At 54.8% G+C, this 26,179-nt stretch overlaps 1 protein-coding gene across 1 annotated transcript in view; it reads left to right on the forward strand.

Annotated features, from left to right (window-relative positions):
• The window catches only part of NKD1 (NKD inhibitor of Wnt signaling pathway 1), a 90,207-nt gene extending 65,062 nt beyond the window's left edge, over window positions 1-25,145 (forward strand). Inside the window, exons 5-10 of the mRNA XM_022555159.2 lie at window positions 6,151-6,257; window positions 10,058-10,153; window positions 16,183-16,330; window positions 16,845-16,929; window positions 18,261-18,388; window positions 19,419-25,145. Coding sequence (XP_022410867.1) covers window positions 6,151-6,257; window positions 10,058-10,153; window positions 16,183-16,330; window positions 16,845-16,929; window positions 18,261-18,388; window positions 19,419-20,011 — 1,157 coding nt within the window. The 3' untranslated portion in view covers window positions 20,012-25,145. The remainder of the gene's footprint in view (window positions 1-6,150; window positions 6,258-10,057; window positions 10,154-16,182; window positions 16,331-16,844; window positions 16,930-18,260; window positions 18,389-19,418) is intronic.
• Window positions 25,146-26,179: the final 1,034 nt, after the last annotated feature.

Below are 26,179 nucleotides of genomic sequence, written 5' to 3' on the forward strand. Positions count from 1 at the left end.
CTTTTTACACTTCGTTCCCTCTTGTAAAATGCAAACGGTAACACACCCCGCATGGTGCTATTAAGAGGACTTAGTGGAATAACGTGTGCACCCACTAACTTTACCAGCTTCCACGTACAGCCCGCTGCTGTGTGCAGGGACAGATAGATTTGTGTATCTCTAGACCCTCGTTCCCCGAGGAGAGCCTCATGCAGATAATGCAAGAAACCATTTGGCCTGGAATGCACATATGATATCTTTCTCTTTTTACTGGCAGTGGATTTACCCTCCTAATTATATTTGGCATAGGCTAATATTAAAATTCATCTGCATTCCCTCTAACAGCTGCTTTCGGAGGGTTGGGGAGTCAGAAACATACTGGCAAGCCACCCTGAGCCTAAAATATTTGTGGCAGATAATCTGCATGTGGACAATTGAGAAAGGCCTGTGGCTACATTAAGGCCAGGGTCCAAACTCCCGCCAGAAGCTCTGGCTTGTGTTAAATCTTACTTACATTGTATCAACCGAGAAGAACTTGCCAGGTAACCAGGCTAAGAGAGGTGTGCACCTGGCATTTCAGCGTTAGTAATTTCTGGTCTTTGGTGGGGTTGATTTAATCATATATGTTTCAAATTTGTCTCTTCTTCCAAAGTTTAATATCAACCAGGCCTTTCTGGATTGTGTTAAAATAAGCTGGCATTGGCTGATATCATCCAGGGTTTGGGTTTTAGCCGACGTCTGGGATTCAGGAACAGACCTACCCCTTTTAAACCACCCCCTTTCCCATGCCGGTTCGCAGTCTGAATCACACCAGAATTCATGGTGTTTGTTATGCAGCCTGCCTTCCGTCCACCTGTGGGTGGGGTTTGCTGCAGTGGACCTCGCTGGGATGGAATATCTGCTCTGTGCACGTACGGTACGTGCTAGGCACTGTGGGCAGCCCAGGAGGCAGCAGCTAGCAGAGCCAGCTCTCTCGAGAAACTTGCATTCTGCCTGCGTGGATGTGACCGGCTCCCATGAAGCCATCAGGAGATCCCAGATAGGACTGCAGACTGAATGGGTTTAGACAGCCCTCTGCTAGCAACAAATGCATTTGTACAAATTGGAAAAAGGGGCCCCTCCTCCAGACATCTTTCTGCCATCTGTCCGAAAACGGTCACAAGCAATACACAGATCTAGGATGTCCGGCATGTGAACAGTGCCCCCTAGGGTTGTACCGTGCACAGCCGGCTTCTTAGAGCCGGTCTCCCAATGACCCCAAATGACCCTGACCCCAAGGCCAGGGGGGGAAGAACCCTGGGGCGCTCGTCCTGCTCAGGAGGGTGGGGCCTCAGGAGGCTGGATCTGTTTCATTTCACAGCCCTTCTTCTTCTCATGCTTGGGCGGCGCCAGCTGTCAACAGCTCAGGCTGGGTGGGCTATGCCATCCTGCTCCCTGGGTCACTGCTAAACAGTCCCGAGAAAGTGACCGTGGCTCTCCCAGCGTGAAGTCCCAAATAAGACTCAGATGCCTCCCATTAGGTCCCTGGGTGGGTGTCAGGGACCCACGATCAGAGTTGCGCCCATTCCGGCATTTCCTACTCTCCGCGGTGCTCAAGCACTCTCCTGTTTCTCTCTCTCTTCCGCCCCACCCCCACCCCCTTTTTTTAAACTGGGGGAGGGGAGAGGGAAGAGACTGTCTTTGATCTCAGCGGAGGAAAAAAGTCTGTTCTGTTCAGGCTTTTGGCTAACACAACAAACAGTGTTTAAAATTTAACTTTGCTTAATTAATTAGTAATTCTGTTTAATGCTGTCTGATCTCCCTCCAAAAGGTATTTTGAAGCTTGAGAAGGGAACATCAAAGGGAGCCGGGTGAAGATGGTCAAGTAATGCATTTAATCTGGCAGTTGCTAGGGGTGGAGAGATGCCAGGCTGGGAGCTAATGTGGGACAGAGCCATCATCTGGTAAACACAGACGGCCGGCTGGCTCCTCGTGGCTGTGGCCGTGGTGAGAGGAGGGATAGGGCACAGCTTCCAAAGAGAAGGAGCTCCACACGCTGCCCCAGACTTGTTTGAGCTGAGACCTGGTTTTAAGAAAGCAGAGTTGACGTTTTCTTTCTTCCATGGCTACTGTGTATGGTTGGGCAGGTTGTGGACTGCACAAGGATTTCCAGTCAAGCAGGTGAGCAGCAGGTGAAGCCTGCACCCTGCCTATCAAGGATGTATCCTCGTAGGTGTGCAGAGCTGCACTTAACCTAAGGCACAGTCCACGTGCTTTACTGTAAAGGTCTGGGAAAGTACATGTTTTAGGCTTTGTGGGCATTAGAGTCTATGTTGCAGCTACTCAACTCTGCTTCACCATAGACAATGGATGTGAGTGTCTCTGTGTCCCAGTAAAACTTTATTTACAAAAACAGGCGGTGGGTTGGCTTGCCTCTCGGGCTGTAGTTTGCCAACCCCTGCTCTAGGTCACCAAGGGTTCTTCATAGGCAAGTGAAAGGCTTTGGTTCCTCCTCTCTCTGTCCCTTCCCTTCCTTTTTCTCCTACCCCTTGCACGGCTTTCCTTTCTGCTTTCAAATTAGCAGCGTTGTTACTGTTGCAACTGAAGAGTGATCAGAGTCCCCCTGAAACTATGCCCCGCAAAAGATCACCTCTGGGGGCGGGGTGTGGGAAACCTGCTGGGCTGAACAGGAATAGGAGACAGGGAATGCGCTTGGACTCTGGTGCTAAGACCCATCTTGACAAAAATATCTCCAGTTGATTGGACCCAGGCAGCCTGTGGCGAGCCCCACTCACCCTTCTCCCACCTGCCCATGTGCCCGAGGACAGATGCACGGAGGGAGGGCGATTTGTTCTGCACAGTGGTGGCTGGGGCAGGTGACGGGTTTTCGTTGTTTGGTTTCAGTGGGTTATGTGGATGGAGAAGCAGGGTCCCTGAGTCCCAGCCCAGGCCTCTGGCATTGGGGTCTGCATGGCTTGCCGACTGGTTATCTGCCACCTCTTCTGGCCGCTGGGCAGGGGAGAGTGAAAGAGAGAAAGACTTTCTTTGGTGGGGACAAAGGGGCGCTGACTGTTCCTGGCCCCCAGGCCCCAGGGCAGATGGCTTGCAGTCCTACTACCCGGCTGTACCTGTCCCCGTGCTGAGAATCGGCCCCGGCTGGGTGTCCAGGTGGTTTTCTGAGCTAGGGTGGGATGAGGGATCAGACCCCCCTGGTGAAGAAATGACAAAGCCCTGGTCTTTGGAGAGGACATACGATGAGGATAAGGGATGGAGGGGGATGTCCCTCTCCTCCCTGGGAGAGGAGAAAGGAAGGCAGGAGGGGAGGACCTGAGGAAGGACCGGGCTGTTTGGGTGTCAAGGGGAGGGGTGGTCCGGAGAAGGAGAGAGCAGGGACAGAGGTTTCTTTTCTTTGGGTTTTATCAAGTGGAACTTGAAAAGCAACATTGAACCTGAAGGTGGTTTTCTGATAACTTCCCTTTGAACTTGAAGTTTGGTTTCGATAAGCCTGGCCGGCTTGCATCTCCAGCCAGGACTTCGGCAGAGGGAGGCAGCAGCTTTGAAGATGGAGCTGGCCTTTGTTTTTCTTTCTTCTTTTTCTTTTTCTTCTTCCCGTGATGGTGGCAGCTCTGGCCCAGCAGTGCACTGATAGATTTGAGATGGAGGGATCAGGGTGGCGCAGGCCGTATGCTTGGCTGTCCTTGGGTTACTGGCCAGTCTCCCACCTGACTTCCCTGGGGCTCGGTGTCACACCAGAGTGGGACACCTCCTGGCCCTGGAGGTGTTTGCTTTGGAGGAGCAGGGAGGGCTGGACTTGGTTTCATCCACTACCCCAGGAGCGGTCAGCACCAGTGACCTTCCCCTTGCAACCACCCCAGTGATGAGGATGCCAAGTGCCCCCACCCCGGAGGAGCCAGATCTTTTAGGTTTATTCTCATTGGCCTCATTCTGTGAAACGACCAGGGAGGAGCCAGGGTCTGTGACTGAGATGGTATCTCTAGCCAGAGCCCCTGACAGCTCTAGGGAGTTGTTGCCTTGCCGCGGGGAAATGCAGAGCCGGGGGCTCCCTGCATCCCACTGGGTGTGAAGAGAAGGACAGGGACACCTGGCAGTGGCTGCCTCAGCCCCCAGGCCCAGCCACGAGGGGAGCTGTGATGGAGCCGGGTCAGTCACTGGCTGCCATAGCCTTCCTGTCCCCGCCTGTCTGGCCTGTGACTGGAGCATCCTTATCTTTATCTCCTTCCTCCCTGCCCTGCTCCCCACCCAGGCTGATATGACGCTTTGTGTCTGTTTGTATCCCAAAGCCTCAGTTTAAAAAAAACTTAGCTGCCCACTTCATGATTCCTAAAAGATTAAATGTGTCGGGACATCATTCCCCAGACTATGACTACTAATGGCTGGACCCTGTGTGCTGGCCCTGGCTGGGTCTTAGCCCTTTCAGTCATAGCTCCTTGAATCCACACAGGAATCCTCTGGGGAGGGGACTGTTATCATCCCCATTCTACAGTTGAGGAAACTGAGATGTCTAGAGAAGTTATGTGACCTGCCCAGGGCCACACACAGTGTCGGGAGGGTCAGAACCCAAGCAGAGACTAACCTGTCCCTGGGCTGGCACCAAGTCTCCTGAACCAAGCCAGGAATGGCATGGAGTGGTCGAGAGCATGAGCCAGGTCGCTTGGGTTCAAATCCCAGCCCCGTCAATTAGTAGCAAAGCACTTAACGTCTCTGTGCCTCAGTTTCCCCATCTGGAAAGTGGAGCTGATCTCTGTAGCTGCCTCACAGGGTTGCTGTGAGGACCGAGGGAGCCGCTGAACGGTGTAGTCGGCTCTGTGTGAGGTCACGGCCTCATCTTCATGCACGGAGGCCACCAAGCTGTGCGGGGCCCCACGGGAAGTGCTTTGGATAACTGCTGGGCCCACAGGGCGGAAGTGGAGCGGGAGAGCTGGGTCCTGGTATGCAAGGGTGTGTGAGTGCGGTGTAAGGAAAGGGGTGGTGGGGGGAGGCAAAGCCCCCCGCCTAGTTTCCTGGCGTGGTGGCTGCATTTCTCCAGGCTCCTGACTTCCCAAGGAAGTCCACCCATGGTTGGGGCCACTGCCCAGTCATCTCAGCTCCTTACATGGCCCTCCTGGGCCACCCTGAGTCAGGCATAAGGGGACAGTTCCTCAGGTGGGAGCCAGGCTCCATTTGCTCCCCTGTAAAACAGGACAACAGAGTCGCTGCCCCAGGGCAGCTGAGGGAATCTAAAGAGAGGAGCTGTGAGGCTGTTTTGGAAAGCGCATTTTTGAGCAAACTTGAGTCCCCTTTATCAGGCAGAGACAGAAGGGGCTGAAGGGGTCTTGCGGGACTTTCAAGATCTGAGGGAACCTCGTGGGCTGGGTCCTAGCTCAGACATGATGGCCGCTCCCCTGCACTGTTCTGGCACCTGTTAGGGGTATTCACGGGAAAATGGTGTCCACAGGCCCCGGGCTTTCATGCCCACCTTCCCACTGCTCCTGGGAGGACGCACAAGGACCATAGAACCCTCTGCTCAATACCTTTGTCAGAGGGAGGACCCTCTAGGTGAGCAGAGGCAGAATGAAAGGCCTGGGGCGAGCCGGCTCCTGAAGATACCATGGTGTGCCTGCCTGCGTGTCTGTGTGTGCGTGTGTGCTCGTGTATATGCCCTTCACCTACCCCAGTGAACTCCATTTCTATCACTCCCCATTTCTATCCCTCTTCCTGACCACCCACCAGTGTGCCCAGGCAGGTGGCATCTTCGAGGACACCACAATGTCCTCCTGGAAGGCAGAGACTGCAGAAAGTGGCTGTGGTCCAGAGCTCCCCCTGGGGGCTCCAAAAGCACCTGTCTGCCTTCATTCACTTGCCCTTTGGCCCAGCACTGCCCTGGGTGGCCTCAGGATGCTTACCTGGGCTGCAGAGAACAAGGCCTGAGAGGCCCACTGGGGTGACCTGAGCAGCGGGCAGAGAGGCACCCTGGGAAGAGGGTCTCCCCTGGGGCAGCCCTGGGCATTAACGGGGCCAGAGGACAGAGCAGTTGGACTCCAGCAAACCGGCAGGGCAGAATGGGCCCCACGCCATGGTGAGGACATCCTCGGGACAAAGCCACAGGGAGCTGGTGGCCCCGCAGCCTGGCACCTGGGCTTGGGAGGCTTGGGACCCACCTCCTCACGCTTTCTCCCTCGCCTCTCCCTGCAGTGGCCCTGCCTCCCGAGAAGACGGACGGGCTGGCCAGTGGAGATGAGAAGAGGATGGACAAGACAGGTGAATCCTGCCCGGGCTCCAAGAAGCAGCTGAAATTCGAAGTAAGTTTCCTTTCCTGGTGCTGGGCCCTGGATGGAGGTGTTTTCTCTTCTCGGTGCTGCTTTTCGAGGAGGGAAGCTGAGGCCCATCCAGATTTGAAGGCCCCTCCCCTCCTGGGTGAATAGCCGCCCTCTGGGAGAGGTTTCTACTGCTACCTCTGGGGCCGCCCCAGCTCAGCTCAGGCCCTGGGGACTCACCTCTGCCCTCCCTTCTCAGCTTGGGGCCCCTCTCAACATGGAGTGGTGGCCAGAGGATGCCCCTGGGCTGTGGCCTGGTGGCCTGGGGGAAGGACAGGAGAGTGAACAGGGGAGATGGCACCCTGGCCCTGGTGCTGCTGTTACTGCCTGGGTGACCACCCTCTTCTCTGGGCCTCGGTTTCCTCATTGGTGAAAGAAATCTTTGCTTCTAGCTCCCAAGGCTGTTCTGGGGAGCATGTGGGGACTCTCAGGTGGGGTGTGGACGACCAGGAGACCTGGGGCAGGTCCCTGACTCTGTCTGGGACTCAGGTGGTCAACACCAAAGGGGACATGCGCACCCAGAGCCCACAGTCTGTCTGTCCTGCCTCCCCGAATGGAATATGAAGCTCCTTCTGTGTACCAAGCACAGGGCCGGGTGCTGAGAGCAAGACCTAGACCTGCCCTCAGGGAGCTTACCGGCTCCTCCCCGCCCTCCTTTTACCCTCACCTCCTTCCTCCTCTGTTTCCTTCATGAGATCACGAGGGCATAGCTCTGGGGCCAGCAGGTGGGAGACAGTTCCCAGCTCTGCCGCTGCGTCACTTGCGCCCCCCACCCCGTGAAATGGCGATATCTATCTTATTGGGATGTTGGAAGCATGCTGAGTTAAGGCATCTCAAGTGCTTAAAAGGGTGTTCAATTCAGAACGAGTACTTTCTTTCCTCCTTCCAACCAGTGTTGATTGACAACTGCGGGTACCAGGGAACCCGGCAGTGAACTGGACATGGTTCCTGCTCTCATGGAGCACAGCATGGCAAGGGGGACAGATGAGTGACCTGGGCCCAGTAACTGCACAGTTGGTGACGTGATGGGGATCTGGGAGCATGGAGGGGGACAGGGAGGTCACCTAAGTGAGGCCGGAGGGCTGTGGGGTGATGGGCATTTTGGCAGTCCAGACACTCGATGCAGTGCCCGGAGGAGGGAGCCGTGGCTGCAGGCAGAGGTTGGAGGGGGCGAGTGCCTGTGCTGAGCCTCTGGGCATAGGAGCACGGGTTGGGAGAGGTGATGCACTGGGGTAGCCTTTGGGCTCAGGAGGACACTTCTGGTGGAGGGAAGAGCACGGCAGAGTCCTGGAGGCTTGGCGGGGCCGGCGGGCTGTGCAGGACAGCAAGCTGCATCGTGCAGGGAGTCGGGGGGATGATGCAGGAGTGTGGGTAAGACAGGTCGCTGAGGGCCCTGGATGCGGGAGCTGAGGGGTCAGGTGGCATCTAGTTGAGGAGCTGTGGGTGCTAAGCTTCTTCCTGAGCTCCCCGACCCCGGGTCCCTGCAGGTCTTCTGGGGGTGCTCGGCAAAGCCAATGCCAAGCCCAGAGGCAGAGGGAAGGCCCAGACCCAGACGCCTTCCCAGGAAGCCCAAGTGGGTCCGCTTCCGGAGTGGGGCCGGCTGTTGCCTGTGACTCATCCATGGTCCCAGAGGAAGACTCACCTGAGAGGTCCGGGGCTGGGGGGACAGGAAGGTGCACGTGACAGAGGTCACGGGAGGTGGGGGTAGTTACTTAACCCGTGTTTCTGAACTTCTAACCCGAGCTGTCTTTGGAGCCAAGTGGAGGGGCTGGGAGAGGGAAGCAGGTAAACACCGTGTGTGTGTGTGTGTGTGTGTGTGTGTGTGTGTGTGTGCGCGTGCGCGCGCGCGTAGGTGTGTGTATGTGCGTGCATGTGCGTATGAATGTGTGTGTATGCACGTGTATATGTATGTGTGTGTGAGTATGTGTATGTATGCGTGGGAGTGTATATGCATACGTATATGTGTCCGTGTGTGTGTGCTCGCAAGCACGCACCCGTGTCCAGGCATGTGTGTGGGCCGATTGCTGTACTGCACGACGCGGTGCCTCGGAGAGCAGAGTGGGCACTTGGCAGGTATCAGACAGGCATGTCACAACTGAGGGAAGGCCGACTTTGAACTCAGCGTGGGCTGCCCAAGAACTGCTGGAGGGAGCCGGCTTGAGCTGTGGAAGCCAGGGGCAGGGATGCCGTGCTGGGGCTCACTCCCACCAGCCTTGGGAGGCCGGGCACCTCCGCTCTCTGGGGGCTGAGCCTGTTCTCATGCAGGAGGAGAGGTGGGCCGAGGCAAGACGTGGAACAGGGTGGTCTGGGGGTGTCGTTGCTTGTTTTCATAGAACTGTGGCTCTCAAAGGCCGTTTTTGGATTCTCTTTCCCCAAACGGCCATCCTTTCTGGATCTCTTTGTCTGGGGTTCTGCCGGCCCCCGCGTATGTGCCGCCAGTGACGGAGCCCCCGCTTCCCAGCTCCAAGTCCCTGTGGTTGGACACCTCGGGTTGTGGGAGTGACGATGACATCATCACTATATTAACCATTCCAGCAAACACAATCGCAGCTACTACCATTAATTAGGCTTTTCTCTGTGCCAAGAGGCATACGCACTGGTTTCCAGTCCTCCTAAAGCCGACCCTGAGACAGGACTTGGGAGGTGATCCCAGGGGGTAGCAGGGAAGCAGGGGTGCCCTTGATGGGGAGTTGATGGGCGGGTCACGGGCAGCTCGGCTCTGTCCGCTGGGGCCCCTCGGAGAGCCACTCCGAATGCGCTCAGGTGTGTCCCCCGGCCTGGCCCTTCCCTTGTTCAGGTTGACTCCTTGGGGCTGCCTTCGGACAGGGAAGCCGGGCGCCTGAGGTGGGAGGTCGGGGACTGCCCACCGCAGCTACAGGGGAATGTGGAGGGGGCCGAGGGGACGTGGGACAGAGCAGTTAATGCTCCCAACAACCTTCTGAGGTCGATACCATCATTTTCCATAATTTATGTGAGGGGAAACTGAGGCACAGAGAAGAGCAGGGCCGTGTCCAAGGTCACGCAGCTGTGGAGGGCCAAGCCTGGGCTGGCACCTGGGGCAGACTCTTTAACTCTTAATGCCCCTCCTGTCCTATCTTCCAGGTCAGGTGGCCACCCTGGGAGTCCCGTCACGGCTCCCTGAGTCACCCCTGCATCTTCCAGTAGCGTCTAGCCCTGGGTCCAAGTGCATTCTTCTAGAGGCCACAGAGCCTCCTCCCAGAGCCCCCCTTGTGTGTCCTTGGCCTTTGAAGACCCAGAGACTGTCTGCACCTGGCAGGCACCTCTCCCCAGACCCACGCTCCCCTGCCCAGCTTGGCCTCTCTCCCGGGCCCGTCACGTCTTGGTCATCACCCTCTTATTTTTCTTTTTTAATAAATGTATTTATTTATTTAATACATTTATTATTTAAAAAAATTTTTTTGGCTGAATTGGGTCTTCGTTGCTGTGCACGGGCTTTTCTCTGGTTGCGGCGAGCGGGGGCTACTCTTCGTTGTGGTGCGTGGGCTTCTCATTGCGGTGGCTTCTCTTGTTGCGGAGCACAGGCTCTAGGCGCGCGGGCTTCAGTAGTTGTGGCGCGCGGGCTTCAGTAGTTATGGCGTGCGGGCTTCAGTAGTTGTGGCTCGCGGGCTTCGGTAGTTGTGGCGTGTGGGCTCAGTAGTCATCACGCTCTTCTTCACACAGAGTCTGGGGAGGACAGGGGGAGGTGGCAGCCCCATGACGTGGCCTATGGGTGTTCCAGCCTCCGCGTGATCAACCACTTTCGTCTGTTGTCTGTTTGTGTCCAGGAGCTGCACTGTGACGTGTCTGTGGAGGAGGACAGCCGGCAGGAGTGGACCTTCACTCTGTACGACTTTGACAACAATGGCAAGGTCACCCGTGAGGTGAGTGCACCCGCCTGGCCTCCCGCCAGGCCACGCCCTCGGGCGCAGGCCCATGCTGAGCCCGCCACTGCTGTCCCTTCCCCTTCTCCTAAGGGTGGGTGGGGAGGGCAGGAGCGAGGCTGCTGGGAGCTTCACCGAGACCTGTGAATGGGGAGGGGAAGGGCTGCCAGGCTGCTCTTGGCCGAGGCACCATTCCTGCTGCAGAAGGGGCAAGAGGCAGGCGCTGAGCCCAGGCCTCCCTAGAGGAGGACCCTGGGCCCCAACAGAGTCCTGTCCTGCCTCCTTCTCTCTCTGGTCCTGGAGCTCTGAGATCACCCCAGGCCACTTCCCACCTCGGCCAGTCTGCCCAGGAGCTGGGGTGGGCTGGACAGACAGAGGCCAGGCAGTGCCTACCCCCACTGATGCAGGAACGAGCAGCCCCAAGGGCCCGGCCAGCGGCTCAGTTCACAGGCCCGTTCCTCCTCCCCCTCCCCTCCGCCTACATGCCTGTGTCTCTCTCTCCCTCAAATCTCAAATCTCCCCACATCTCTTTCCTCCCTCGGTTCCTCGCGCCCCCTCTACATACCTGAGTCTGCGCATGGCGCACCTGCTGTGTGCATCTCCTATGTACTGGCTGCACAGTGGGCAACAGCACAGACGCAGTTTCTAGCCGTGTAGCTCCAACAGTCCGCTGAGGGAAGCAGAGCCCGAACAGTCACAGGGTCATCGTAAGCTGTGACGTGTTCAGTGACGGAAATAAACAGAGTGGTATGAGCGAGATGGGCAGGAGTGTCCAGGGAAGCCTCTTGGAGGAGGTGACGTGGGCGCTGAGCTGGGCAGAGCCCTGGGCCGGGGAGAGTGAGAGCGCTCAGGGCATTTAAGGAACCAGGGGAGACTGGTGCGGCGGCTGCTTGTCCAGAGAGACAGGGCTGCAGCCGGGAGCCGGCAGGACAGCTCACGCAGGGCTTCTCAGGCTCCAGCCAGCATCCTGACTTTGATTCCAGGTGTTAAGGGAAGCCAGGGGAGGGCTGGTTTAAGCTGGCGAGTGATCTGATCTGAATTATTGCTGACTGTTGCTGCCTCTCTTATGCCTGGGTCTTGGTATCATCCCTTCTGCCTCCTTATTGCCTCTTCTGTCCTGTTTCTCTCTGACATCCTCTCCCTCCCCAGGAGGCCCTGGTGTTCAGGTGCGCTACCTGTAACAGATCTGCATAGAGAGAGGTCTGAGATGAGCATGGCTGGCTCCACGCCCACCTCTCGCCCAGCACGTGAGGGCCTCAGGGTGTTCCCAGGGAGAATTGAAGCTTTGCTCTCTTATCTCCCTGTCCCAGTTCAGGGCTCAGTATTTTCTTCTCTGTAGACAGTGCAGGAAAAGCTGCCAGAGGGGAGACGTGGGTGAAAAAAGCCCACCTCTTCCTCAGGCTGTGGTTTAGGGGTTGTTAGAACAGGTGGGAGGAAGAAGCTGTGAGTGAATTTTAATCATTCAGGACTCTTTGGGGCATCAGTGACAGAATCCCAGCACAAACTACAGTAAGAAAAAAAAAAAAAGAGGACTATATTGGCTCATGTAACTGGAACTTCAGTCCACGGGCACTGGCTTCAGGCCTGGCTGGATCCAGAGGCTCAGGGTCTTCAGGACTAGCTGCTCTTCACGGTGCTCTTTCCTCTGTGCTCCTTTATCATCAGGCGCCCCCCCCCCCCCGGCAGTAGCAAGGTAATAGCTGATAGTTTCAGCCTGTCCCATGCTCTTTGCAGCCCTCCCAAACTCAGCATGTCAACTGGAGCTCCAGAGCTGAATCTGACTGGCTTTGATTGAGCCACGTGTCTGCTCCTGAACCAGTCATTTTTGCCATAAGTTTGTGATGCTTTTAATGGCCAACTCTGGGTCGATGTGCTCATTCTGGAGTCAGGGGAAAGTTATTTGACCCGTGAGTCACATAGACTGAAAATGGGGCGGGGTGGATTTGGCTTACAAAATAAAATCAAGGTGCTGTTATTAGGGGAAGAGAGAATGGATTCTAGGGAGGCAAAGCCCCCAGAGGGACCTGGGTGTTTGGGAAGCAGTGGAGACCCTTCCTGGTTTGGGACCCTGGGGAGATGAGGGATGGTTTAGGTGAGACCCCCAAGTGCCCTCCAGCTGTGATGCTTTTTGTTGGGGGTTATTGTTTTTCCATAGCGAGGAGCCCCTGTTTCCCACCCCCCCTGCCCCCACCTGTTACGGAATGGAGTCATCTTCACAGGGGAACACATTACAGGCTTGAAGCCTGCGTAACAGAACTGAATTGGGGTGGCAATAGGGGGCAGCCAGGCTGGGCTTCTCAGAGGTGTGGTGGCCTCTCCCCTCTTCTAACACGTGAGGTGACCCAGACGACTCGGCCTCTGGTAGCCATCCTCTTCCTTTCTAGCTCAGAAGAGGCCGAGGGAGCCTCAGGAGCTGACTGTAAAAGGGTTTGCCCCCCACCTCGGAGACCTTACAGAAACCTTGCAGGCAGACACTGCATTCTGCTTTCCTTTACCCCTTGCTAACAAGATGAATAGAAAGGAAGTGAGGCTTTCCAAGGAGGGTGCCCCAGCTCGGCCCCTGGGGTGAGCCTTCACTGGTTTCTTTCTCCTGCCCAGCAGCAAGGAGGTTGGCTTCCAGTCCAGGGAAGACCCAGCCTGGTGTTTCTTTGGGTCTATTTTTAGCCCCAAAGCCACTCCTCAAATCTGGCTATAAATACGGTTCCCCTCCACACCCTCTGGCCATCAGCATGCATGTTCCTCTGTGCTGGGGCAGACGCGCTCCCATCTCCCTGCAACCACAGCCTACAGCTTCCCAACTCGGAAGAAAGAACCTGTTCATCCTTCAGGTGTTCACTTGTACAGTATTTACAGGCACCTACTCCTCTCCATTCCGGACCCTGTGCGGTCAACAGGGCTGATTTTCCAGCTGGGATAGACAAAGCACACATGTTCCTAGACCCCGAATCAGCTGGAACCCTCGGGGATCACACACCAGGGCCCCAAGCCTGGTATATGATGCTTAGGTGATGACGTTGGTGGACCTCACTTTCCTCACCTGTAAAATAATGACACCTCCTTCACAGGCTTCCTAAGATGATGAGAAAGAGTGGGCAGTCATGGTGGTGCAGAGCAGCTCAAGGGAAAGAGAAGGGGGAAGAGGGGTCCTCCGTGGGCCTTGCCAGAAGAGCTGGGATCCCCAGGGAGCCAGCAAGTGAGTAGCTGGAGCCCAAGTCTCAGACTGGCAGCCCCACCGTCCCAGGCTAGCCCTCAGATGTTCTGGCCCAGCACAGGCAACAAAAGCAAAAATAGATGAATTGGACTACATCAAAATTAAAGACTTCTGCATCAAAGGACACAATCAGCAGAGTGAAAGGCAACCTATGGAATAGGAGAGAATATCTGCAAATCATGTGTCTGAGAAGGGATTAATGTCTAGAATATATAAAGAGCTCCTACAACTCAACAACAAAACAAACAACTCGATTAAAAAATGGGCAAAGACTAACTAGATATTTCTCCAAAGAAGACACACAGATAGGCAATAAGCACATGAAAAGATGCTCAACATCACTAATTATCAGGGAAATGCAGATCAAAACCACAGTGAGATAGTACCTCACACTGTCAGAATAGCCGTTATCAAAAGGACAAAAAAATAACGAGTGCTGGTGAGGACGTGGAGAAAACAGAACCCTTGTGCACTGTTGATGGGATTATAAATTTGTTCAACCACTATGGAAAATAGTACGGAGGTTCCTCAAAAAATTAAATATAGAATTACCATCTGACCCAGAAATTCCACTTCTGGGAGTATACCCCAAGGAAGTGAAGGCAGATTCCTTAAGAGATACTTATACAGCCACGTTCATAGCAGCATTATTCACAACAGCCAAAAGGTGGAAGCAACCCAAGTGTCCACGGATGGGTGAATGGATAGGCAAAATGTGACATATCCATACAATGGAATATTATTTAGCCTTAAAAAGGAAGGAAATTCTGACACACGCTACAACATGGATGAACCTTGAGGGCATTACGCTACGCGAAAGAAGCCAGTTACAAAAAGACAAATGCTGTATGATTCCTAGAGGTTATCTATGAGGTTCCTAGAGGTAGTCAAATTCATAGAGACAGAAATAAAATGGGGGCTGCCTGTGGCTGGGGGCAGAGGGGAATGAGTTGAAAAAAATTACCTAGTTGCCAGTATCAAAGATTTTGAAGATTTAACAAGAGATTCTGGGTTTCTGGCTTCTCTGGAATGACCCTCAGCCTGCACTGCCACATTACAAATCAGTTGAGCTGGGTGGCTGCCACCTCCTGTGGGTGGGAACAGTACCCCAGTTGGCCCCAGCATTCCTGGTCATCCATCCACCTACCTGCATGGCCATGGCAGTGCTTGGTGTCACCTCTGCCCAAGGGCTTATGGGTGAGGGGGCAAAAGGGGGCTGAGTCTGTCTGTGTTCATGAAGAGTCTCTGGGCAGATAATCGACCATCTGTGAGCCTGACCTATAGAGGGCAAATACCTTTTCCAGAGTTTTCCAACATCATTCAAAGCAGGAGGCCTCCCCTCAGACCAAGGACCTTAGCAGATGCCCGGTACAAAGGGAGACCTAGTGAGGGGAACCTGCTTCCCCCTCCGTCACCCAATCAGGATTGGAGAGCGCTGTTCTGGTTAAGGGGGTAACTGAGGCCCAGAGAGAAGATGAGATTTGGTCAAGTTCTCACAGAATAGTTTATCTTTGTGGACGCATCCACTTTTCCATTTTTCATGCAGGAGGTGCTCATCAGACCAGAAGTAGATGCTGTTGACGCCCACACCCACAGCATCTGAGGCCCTCCTCCAAGTTTACCTGTTAGTGCCCAGCATACGAGCTTTCTCTGGTGCCTGGGAGATGGCTTAGGCTTTTCAGTACAGCCTGGAAGTCTGGGGGATGTAGCGTCCCTGGTGCAACTCTCCATCCATAGCATCCCTGGGGCAATTCTCTACCCCTGAGGGATCATGGTATTTTTTTTTGACGTCTTTATTGGAGTATAATTGCTTTACAGTGTCGTGTTAGTTTCTGCTGTATAACAAAGTGAATCAGCTATATGCATACATATATCCCCATATCCCCTCCCTCTTGCGTCTCCCTCCCACCCTCCTTATCCCACCTTTCTAGGTGGTCTCAAAGCACCGAGCTGATCTCCCTGTGCTATGCAGCTGCTTCCCACTAGCTATTTCACATTTGGTAGTGTATATACGTCAGTGCAACTCTCTCACTTTGTTCCAGCTTACCCTTCCCCCTCCCCGTGTCCTCAAGTCCATTCTCTACACCTGTGTCTTTATTCCTGTCCTACCCCTAGGTTCTTCATGCCCTTTTTTTTTTTTTAGATTCCATATATATGTGTTAGCATACGGTATTTGTTTTTCTCTTTCTGACTTACTTCACTCTGTATGACAGACTCTAGGTCCATCCACCTCACTGCAAATAACTCAATTTCATTTCCCTTTATGGCTGAGTAATATTCCATTGTATATGTGTGCCACATCTTCTTTATCCACTCATCTCTCAGTGGATGCTTAGGTGGCTTCCGTGTCCTGGCTATTGTAAATAGAGCTGCAGTGAACATTGTGGTACATGACTCCTTTTGGATTATGGTTTTCTCAGGGTACATGCCCAGTAGTGGGATTGCTGGGTCATATGGTAGCTCTATTTTAAGGCACCTCCATACTGTTCTCCGTAGTGGCTGCGTCAATTCACATTCCCGCCAGCAGGGCAGGAGGCTCCCCTCTGGGATGAGAGTATTCTGAAGCAGCTTCCACAGTCCCTCCAAGGTCCCCGGTGTCCCTGAACCCCGCTGCCCACGGCCCTTCCTGTGCACTCAGGTCATTCACTCTCCCTCTCCCTCACTCTTGCTTCCCCTTCCTGTGAACCCCTGACATCCTAGTGTTTGCCTGAGGCTGGGCTTTGGGGGAACCAGGGAGGTTTCGGCCTTTCAGATTCCGGAGGCCCTCCGATTCCTTTGTTTTAAATGCACGTGGGTCTCTGCTTCCCTTGCCATTCAGGACATCACCAGCCTGCTGCACACCATCTACGAGGTGGTCGATTCCTCCGTCAACCACTCCCCGACGTCGAGCAAGACGCTGCGGGTGAAGCTCACCGTGGCCCCCGATGGGAGCCAGAGCAAGAAGAGCGTCCTTCTCAATCATCCCGGTGAGGGCTGGAGGGCCACGCTGGCCACGGGAGTCGGTCCACTCCCAGCTCTCAGGGAGGGTCAGAGCCCCACCTGGGAGGAGTGGGAGGGAGTCCTGGGGCCTTTCCTGCGAGCTGCTCTGTGGACAGGTGGGATTTGAGTGGGTCCTTGAAGGTTGGATAGGGAAGGAATTCCAGATGGAAGGCCCTGCATAAGTAAAGCGCTGGAGGTGGGCCTGGGCGTGGCCAGCAGCTGCAGTAAAGGCTTCTGTGATGGGGAGTGTAGGTGGGCGGAGCCTCGAAGGCAGCTAAGGAGCCTGGGGAGGAGGTGAGTCCGGGGGAGGCATCAGGCAGGGCAGGAAGCTGCGAGACCCCTCTATTTAGTCCTGGCTGGGAGAACCCTCCCCGCAGAACCATTGCGAAGCTGCTGTGGGCCAGTTTCAAGGGCTGTGTGCTAGGCAGCCTGGGTGGGGCCAGGAGGCCCACGGGTGCAGGAACAGGCTGCTCACCGGGCTGTTTCTCTGGTTGGACTCAGACCTGCAGAGCACCAGGCCCAGAGCAGAGACCAAGCCCGCCGAGGAGCTGCGAAGCTGGGAGAAGAAGCAGCGGGCCCTTCTCAGGTAGGGCGAGCGCGGGCAGAGCCGACCCAGTGCCTCTGAGCACGGACTGAGCCCCAGCTGTGGACCTGCCTCTAAGGGATTCCAGGCAGGAGGCTGCAGTCTACATTCTCCTCGGGGGCAGGGCATAGGGGGGTGGGCAGTGATTTCAGAGGTCAGGTTCGCAAATCAAACTCAGTTGTACAAAGAGCTAAATGGAGGTCCACGTTGCTTCATCCAAAATGCTTTGGGCCAGATTTGTTTTGGAATTTGGCATTTGTTGAGTTTTAGAAAGGTGCTCCCAGTGTATTTCTATCTGGGATCTGCACAGCACCCCAGGATTTAGCACATAGATATTTCTGCAGGGACACATATAAATATTCATGCTAAGTGAGAGAAAGACTATAGCTACCTTCGCATCTGTTTAGAGCAAGCTTGGCTGCCAAATGGGTTATGGAAAATCTTTGTTTTCACGTGTTTTGGATTTCAGAATTGTGGATAAGGGGTTGTAAAGCTGCAATTCATCTTTCACCTGTTGTTATTTAACTGCAAGGAAGGAAGTGAGGAGAGGAAGGGAAGAAAGGAGAGAGACTGGGTAAAGAAAAGCGCTGAGTAAACAGTAATATAAAGTAACAGTAATGTGGGACAGTATCTACTGTGAACATGGAGAGGTAATGACTGGGATTTGAGAAGCAAATAGGGGAAAGAGAGAAGGTGGTCCAGGCAGGGACACAGCATGGCGTGGGGAGAGGGCTAGGAATTGGGGGTGCCCAGGCTGGCTACAGATGTGGGAGGCTGCCCTGGGGGAGCAGGCAAGCTAGTGTGGGCAGATCACAGAGGCCCTTGAAGGGGAGAGGCAGGGAGCCCAGAATCCCGCAGTGGGAGAAAGGTCACCTCTCTCCCCCGCCCGCCCCTCCCTGCACCTCACACCACACCGGGAAGGCCCATTCTGAGCTTTGGGCAGGTTATGGAGTGTTCCAGCCTCAACTCCAGTGGCTTGGGGGCTTCTGTTCTCCCCACCCCGTGGGGAGCCAGGTGGATGTTAGGAGCACATGGTTTGAAGCCTGGCTCTGGAGCATCCTTAAGTTTTGACCAGTTACCTTCTCCTTTGCTTTGGGCCTGTTCAAAGCATGGTCCCTAACCCGTCCTCCCGGAAGGCCCAGGGAGGCCAGGCAGGGGAGGAAGAGGAGGGACAGAGTGCCGATGTGCTCACTCCCTCCCGCCCCTGCTCCCAAGACCCAGACAGAAATTAACAGAGGGTCCAGAAGGGTTTGTCCTGGTGGCTTCCCAGGAGCTCGTGGGACCACTCCCACTGCGAGGCCAGGGCCCACCCTCTCGCTTGCCTTCCCTGATAGGTTCCAGGGTGACAGCCGTCTGGAGCAGTCCGGCTGCTACCACCATTGCGTGGATGAGAACATTGAGAGGAGAAACCACTACTTAGATCTCGCTGGGATAGAAAACTACACGTCCCAGTTCGGGCCTGGTAAGGGAGCTCCTTCACCAGTAAGGGCGGCCAGGGCAGGGCGTGGCGGGGCGGGCAGGTGGGCTGGTGGGGGAATGTGTGTTCGCTTGGGCTGGGGGAAGGCCTAGCTTTTACTGGACAGAGTATAGAGTCTTCTTGGAGGAGATGGCATTCAAAACATTTAAAACATTAAAGTAAAACGTGCACAAAGTTGAACAAAATCAAGTAGTATCCGAGGGTTTATAATTCAATGAAAACAACAGTTCGGTGCTGCACCCCGACCCACCCCCTCTCTTCCAGTGAGGACCCTGGGCTTCGTTAAGCAAAACAGTGCTCTGTCTTTTTTTTTTTTTTTTTTTGCGGTACGCGGGCCTCTCACTGTTGTGGCGTCTCCCGTTGCGGAGCACAGGCTCCGGACGCGCAGGCTCAGTGGCCATGGCTCACGGACCCAGCCGCTCCGCGGCATGTGGGATCTTCCCGGACCGGGCACGAACCCCTGTCCCCTGCATCGGCAGGCGGACTCTCAACCACTGCACCACCAGGGAAGCCCAGGGCTCTGTCTTTATCAGCCCTTGACATCTCAGCTCTTGCTAAGATAGATGAAGACACAGTCCACTTAATTTCACTCCCCACAACGCCCTTCTCCCCTTCCCCCCGCCCCCGCCCCGTGTTTAATTCCTCTCTGAGTTACCTCTATAAGTTAAGGAACATGCTTGTAGATTTCCTTTGTGCTCCAGTGACCTTAGACAGTTTTAACAATGTCCCTGTCTCCTCTCTTTCCAAGCTCTCAGAAGGAGAATTAATTATTTTTAAAGACCTAACACAGAAACAGTTTTTCCCACTTAGCAGATGGCAAAGTTCCATTCCAGAAAAGTTTCCTCCAAGGCAGAGGGAGGAGCAGTGGGCGGGGTGTCGGGGCATGGGTTAGCTTTGATAAGGAGCAGCTGCCTCTATCAGCCTGGGAGAACTGGGGGCGGAGTGGTTTCCAGGGCACCGTGTGACACCAGCACACAGTAGGTGCTCATTAAACATTTGTTGAATTGGTTCCTAGGCTCCCCGTCAGTGGCTCAGAAGTCAGAACTGCCACCCCGCACCTCCAACCCCGCTCGATCTCGCTCCCACGAGCCAGAAGCCATCCACGTCCCACACCGAAAGCCCCCAGGCGTGGACCCTGGCTTCTTCCACTTTCTTGACGCCCCATTCGCCAAGGTCTCGGAGGTCCAGCAGCGGCTCCGGGGTGGTACCCAGGACGGGAGCAAGCACTTTGTGAGGTCCCCCAAGGCCCAGGGCAAGAGCGTGGGTGTGGGCCACGTGGCCAGAGGGGCAAGAAGCAAACCCCCCATGGGACCTGCTGTCCCCGCGGTGTCCCCATCCGCCCACCTGGCCGCCAGCCCGGCCCTCCTCCCCACTCTGGCGCCCCTCGGGCACAAGAAGCACAAGCACCGTGCCAAGGAGAGCCATCAGGGGTGCCGGGGCCTGCAGGCGCCCCTAGCCGTGGGCGGCACCGTCGTGGGGCGGGGCCACGTCAGGGAGCTGCCCGCGGTGGTGGTGTGCGAGAGCCAGGCCGGCCAGGCGGTCCAGAGACACGAGCATCACCACCACCACGAACACCACCACCATTACCACCACTTCTACCAGACCTAGAGCCCCGCCCCCGCCCTTGCCCCACCATATGAAGGACCCCCTCCCCCTGCCCCCAAGGCATTATTATTCTATTAATTATTGTTATTATGACGATTATTGTTTATTAATAATTATTGTTACTCCACTAATATTCAGCTAGCCTCCATGTAGAAGATATATGGAAACACAGAACTAAACTTTTATTTATATGTCGTGGGGGCTGCATAACTTACCCAAGAAATGACTCTGGGTTTGGAAGTGGCCTGTAGTGGCAGAGGCTCCCTGGGGCTCCGGAGCTGCGGTGTCCACGCAGGCCATTCCACACGCTTCCCAGCCCCGGGCAAGCCCTCGGCCAGAGCTCTGCCCCATCCCAGTCTCTTCCAGGAGAACACCCTTCCCTGGCCCGGCTTCCAGAGACCCTTGAAATCTCCGAGAAGATGAACAGCTGCTACCTCTTAGTATCTGATTTTATTTTGCCCTTAACTGATTGTAATGTGCTACAAGGGATTTCAGCGGACTGCGCGACCTTCCCAGCTGTTGTGTTTTTATGTCCCAACCTAGAAAGCTTAGCTGTCCTTGCTGGAGTTATCTTTCACACCTTTCCAGTGGGATCACACCTCTGCCCCAAACCAGTCCCATCTTTTCTGTCGTGCGCAACATGAAAATACATTTCTCTTTTTTCTCTCCTCCTCCTCTCTTCTTTAGAAAGATACACACCCATATTTAAAGACTGCCCCTGAAACCAGCCTTCTCATTTTGGAAACCTCCGGAGAGGGAACCAGCCACACAGACAAGTGTGGTTTTCCCAGATCGGGCAATTGTGTGTTGTTGGTTGTGACCGAAGATGTGGAAACCTGGTGTCCTACCATTGGCAAATATATACATACCTACGTGGTTCTCTGAAAGAGCTTTCTGTATCTGTAGATAGATGCCATCTGTCCATTTCTATGTATCTTTCTATAAATATACACTCTCAGGTACCTTTTCTGGTGTGCAGAAGTCCATGCTTTGCTTCTCAAGACACATCCAGAGAGAGCCCAGACGTGACCCTGTGGGCCTCCTGTTGGGGCGCTGTTCATTAGATGCCAGTGGCCACCTGCCTCTCATCAGGGATCCTTCCTCGAGGTTCGGGATCTGGCTGGTTTTGGAGAGGACTGTTGGAGTACAGAAGCGTGGGGGGAAACGGGGACAGTGGCCAGAGCTGGGACCCTGGAGCAGTGTCCTCTGTAGAGCAGAATTTTGTTTGATTGAGACCCGGGGAGGCCAGGAAAAGGACACCTGTCAACTAGTCAGGGACCCCGGGAAAAACTGATGACAGACACACTCTAATTGGGTAATGGGGTGAGCTTAATAAAGGGAATATTTACATAGTGTGGGCAAAGCCTCCTAAAAGATCCTGCGCTGGCACTGTGGTGCCCCTCCTGCCCCTGGAGTGGAGGGCGTGGGAGAGAGTCACCCTCAGCAGACACAGAGGGGTGGGGACACCTGAAGGAGCCGTGACCTTCACTGGAAGGATGCAGCCAGCCTGTGAGGACCCTACAGGGAAATGACTTCCTGACCTCACTCTCCTGCCCGCCTGTATCCTGCTGAGGCACCGTTGGCTGAAGCCACCAGGAGCCGGCAAGTGAGGGAGCTATTCATGGGGGTCACACAGGCACTCTGCCGGGGAAGAGGAGAGTGGAGGGTGAATCTGGAGGGACACAGGAAGAAAAAGTGGCTCCAGCTGTCTGCCTTTCTGCTACTTGGTCTCCCAGCTGGCACCCCCTTTTCCAGAGCCTCTGGTGTTGGTTTACCATGGTTGGTAAGGAGGTTTTTTTTGAAGATAGTGTGCTGAGTTGTTGTCACTGTATTAATTTTATTAGTTACTGGTGTGCCTGGGACTGGATTAGTGCAGTTAATCCTTATGACAACCCTGAGGCAGCCGGTGGAAGCTCAGGGAGCACAACACGCTCAGGGAGGTTGAGTAACTCTCTTGAGACCACACAGCAGGTGGCAGAAGTGGGATTCTAGTCTTTCCCAGGATCCCTGAACCAGTGGATTTGGGCTTCCCTTGTTTAGGGCTATGGGCTTCTGTAAGTCAGGAACCAACTCAAACTGACAGGACTGTAACCAACCCAGGGAAGGCAGGGAGGAAACTGGCTTTGAGAGGACAGGATGTGAATGAAGCTGAGGCTCGCTGGTTCTTATGGCTCCCTTTCTGGATTTCTACTTCTGCCCCGGCATGCTTTGCCGTGGTGTGGGGACTGCTGGCACTTTGGCCCGCACAACCAGATGGAAAAGGATTTTCCACTAGGGCAAGCCCAAGGAAGGATTCTAATTGGCTGGGCTTGGATCTGGTACCCATCCCTGGACCAATCACTGTGGCTCCTCTGGAGTCACACGTCCAGCCTGTGGAGTGGGGGAGGGGCCTGTGCCAGAAGAAGGAAGAGGAGGGGTGCTGAGCAGACCAGAGCAGATGGCACCCCAGGAGAACTGCTGCAACCATGGAGACAAGCCAGGCATTGGGTCCACGCAGGGAGCCTCTCTGTGGCCTGGTGGGCTGAGAGCGTTTCTGGAGCCTCTGAGAGGAGGTCCCTGCTATCTCTCCCAGCCCCACACCTGTCAGGGTTCTGTTATTTCTTGGTACCTGGAATTTACCTAACTTTAAAAAGTAGTAACGTGCACATGTAGAATATTCAATTAGTACACAGAGGTGTACAGGAGGAAGTACACAGCCCTCTGACCTCCCTGACCCCAGCTTCCCGGGGCCCTTTGGATGTGGCGTGGTGGTGTGAGCACAGATGTCGGTGTCTAGCTGCCCAGTGCAAATCCTGACTCCTTCCCTTAGTAGCCCTGTGTACTTCTCACGCCTCAGCTTCCCCTTTATAAGCGAGGGGGGCGGGGGGGGGGTCAGAAGAGACCTACCCCACAGGGTTGTTGTGAGAATTCAGTGAGTTAAAAGGGTGCCTGGCCCACAGGAGCACTATGGAAGTGTCACTGCCATTTTTTAAATAAGAATAAATACATTTAAATGAGATATCCCCCCATTTAAATTCTGTTCATTTTTTTTTTAAAGACTTTTTTTTTTTCAGAGCAGGTTTAGATTTACAGCAGAATTGAGAGGAAGGTGCTGAGATTTCCCATATACCCTCTGACCTCTGCATGCATTGCCTACCCCATCGTCAACATCACTCAACAGATAGTACATTTTTTACCAAGGAAGGACCTATATCAACACATCATAATCACCCAAAGTCCACAGTTTACCTTGGGGCTCACACTTGCTGTCATACGTTCAATGGGTTTGGACAAATGTATAATGATGTGTATCCATAGCTATAGTATCGCACAGAGTATTTTCACTGCCCTAAAAATGCTCCATGTTCTGCTTATTCACCTCTCCCCCACCCCTAGTTTTATTTCAAAAAATATTTCAAAGTTTGAAACAGAAAACCGTGTGACCGTGAAACTCACCACCCAGATTTTACAAATGCTGACATTTTGCAGTATTTATTTCAGATCTATTTTGAAGAAAGAAAACACTGCAGTTACTGCTTAATCCTCTTCCCAACACACCCTTTTATTTTTACCCAAGGAGTAGCATAGTATTCATACTTAGGCCCTTTTTCTCTGTGACCTAATGTATTTGAAGAGCTCCCCGCATCCATCACAGAGCTCTGCCCCCTCCTCTCTAACAACTGCTCAACCCCCTCTTGGTCCAAGGCGCTGTCGCGGGCTTGCCCATCCCCTCCTGCAGGCAGGTGGGTCTCATCCTAGGCCATGGCACATCCTTGTGCCCGGGTTGTCTCAGTGCCCACAAGCCGGAGCACTGACAACAGACTGCCAATGCGGAACAGCTGAGTTCAAGAGCATGTGTGATTTCAATGTTGATCGGTTGTAAATGAGCTGCTCTAAAAGAAGTTGTACCGAGTAATTGGAAGTTGAAGGAAGAAGAGAGAAAAGGAAGAGAAGGAAGGAGAGAGGGGGGGAAAGAGGGAAGGAGGGAGGGAGGGAAGGAAGGGAGGGAGGGAGGGAAGGAAGGGAGGGAGGGAGGGAGGATGGAACGAATGAACGGTCAACCATGCTTCTTGGTGAGGTTTTGAGCACATTTTCCTGCAGGCTGGTGGGGGTGAGTTTTGTCTTGTGTGCACATCTGACACCCACTGCGCAGGAGCTGCCCCTGCTTCCCCAGGACCTGAGCTCTGAGCACCGGGGCTCCCTCACTTGCGGCTCTGCCAGCCACACGCACGCTTGCACAAAGCACTGGCTGGTCGCTAGGATGCCCAGTTCCGCCGATCTGTCACTGGCACTGTGGACGTCTGGTTAAGGCAGCCAGCTGGGCCGAGGCTCTCATCACCCAGGGCGCGCTGGGGATCGGGGAGCCCCGGGGGCCTGTGCGCTTCACACCCAGCCATGCCAATTACACTTTTTGGCAAAGGAAACAGCTGGGAGCAGTTTCTTTTACTCTCCCCCACCCCGCCCCACTTTATTCTCAGGGTTTAGATGTCAGATCATTACTGGGCCAGAAGGAAGGCAGCCTTGCAGGTGACAGGAGGAGGGGAAGCCTGCCTGCCCTAATAACCCGGCTTCTGTGAGACCTGTCAGCGCTCCTGGGAATGGAAGGGGGCCCCGGAGCTGTGCTCGGTGCCAGTGGGCTGTGGCATCCCACCCCCGCCGTCCTCACCTCCTCACTGAAGGTAGGGCTTCACCAGCACGTACAGGAGACTGCAGGCCCCAAAGACCCCAAGGCGGCCTCGCCCCTGGTCCAGCCAGCCCCAGAATCCTCCCTCCCAGCCCCCGCCTTTGCTCCCCAAGGCCCGTGAGTGTAGCCCCAGCCTCAGCCCTGCTCCCTATGTGTTTTGCAGAACCAATACAGGCGGTTCAGCCAAATGCCTTATAGCCCCTAAAAGCTGTGTATTGACTCCTAAATGCTGTACAAGGGCACCCTCTCCAGTCATTAAGGCTGCATCACTTCCTACAGTCACGCCTCTTATTTGGGGGCTCTGATCTGGCTCTTGGCCTTGTCACCCTCTCCCAAACCAGCAGACCTCTGAACCTGACCCCTCTTCTCGGGGGCTCACACCCTTGAATAACTTTACTGGTTAATGCACGTCCCTGCCAAGGGTTTTCTGCACCCAGCATCTTCCTTTAGCATGAGAAGGGGGGATGGGAGTGAGGTCCATCTCCTAGTAGCAGAAGGTGACCTCAGAAGGGGAGGAAGTAGCGGAGGCTGGCCTAGACTCCCCGTCTCCCACCGAGCACACCCCTGCCCCCGCAAGGGGTTTCCTCTCCCCTCCACGTTCTCTCCATAAAGTAGAATTGTGATGCTCCAGTCCATGAGCCTGACAGAGACAAGAGGATCTCCACCTCGACCGAGACCCTCCAGGCTTGACTTTGGCGTAGGACAGCCTGTGGGTGGGAGCTGGGGGTGGGCAGGATGGAATGCACACAACCAGTAATTCTCATCCTACGAGTGCTTCAGAATCACCCGGGGAGATTTTTAAAATACCGGTGCCCGGGTCCCACCTCTGATGGTGCTGATTCCCTGGCCTGGGCACCAAGATGTTCCAAGCTCCCGTGTGGCCAGGCTGAGAACCCAGATGACCTCAAAGGGCTCCTTTGAGGGCAATACCTAACTTCAGGGCCCATGAGAATCTCCCAGGGAGCATGTTAAATGCAGAGACTCAGGCCCACCCCCAGAGACTGAGATTCCATGGGCCTCGGGGTGGGCGCAGGGATCAGTGCTTTGAACACGCTCTCACCCCAGGAAATGATGTTGCAGCTGGGCCCATAGAGCACAGTGTGAGAAACCCAGGGCCTTGTCACAAGCAGGGTGGGACCCCAGTGGCCCGGCCTTAGGGAGTATGTGCACTGAGGTATAAGCGAGACAGAGAGAGCTCCCCAGGCCCCTGTCCCAACCCACGGAAACCTCCAAAAAGCCTCACGATGTTGGGGCAAGTGGCCATGACCACGCCAGAGGACAGGGTGGAGACTTCAGTAACAGCCCTCCCGGGGTAAGCCCAATTCTTTTCCTAGCTGCCCTGCCTCCTGGGCCCTCAATAATCTACCACCCTCCCCTCAAAGCTACAGGCGCCAAAGAGACAGATTTAGCGGGACTCAAGGCCTGTGCTCCAACGAGGGCGGGTCCACAGGGAGCCCTGGTGCGGGGATCACGTGCTGTCCTTCCTCCCTCAGCTCTCCAGGGAAACG

This window comes from Delphinapterus leucas, chromosome 20 (genome assembly GCF_059928025.1).
Source record: "Delphinapterus leucas isolate spDelLeu-1000000601 "Yukka" chromosome 20, BTC_Dleu_Yukka2, whole genome shotgun sequence".
Classification (NCBI taxonomy): Eukaryota; Metazoa; Chordata; class Mammalia; order Artiodactyla; family Monodontidae; genus Delphinapterus; species Delphinapterus leucas.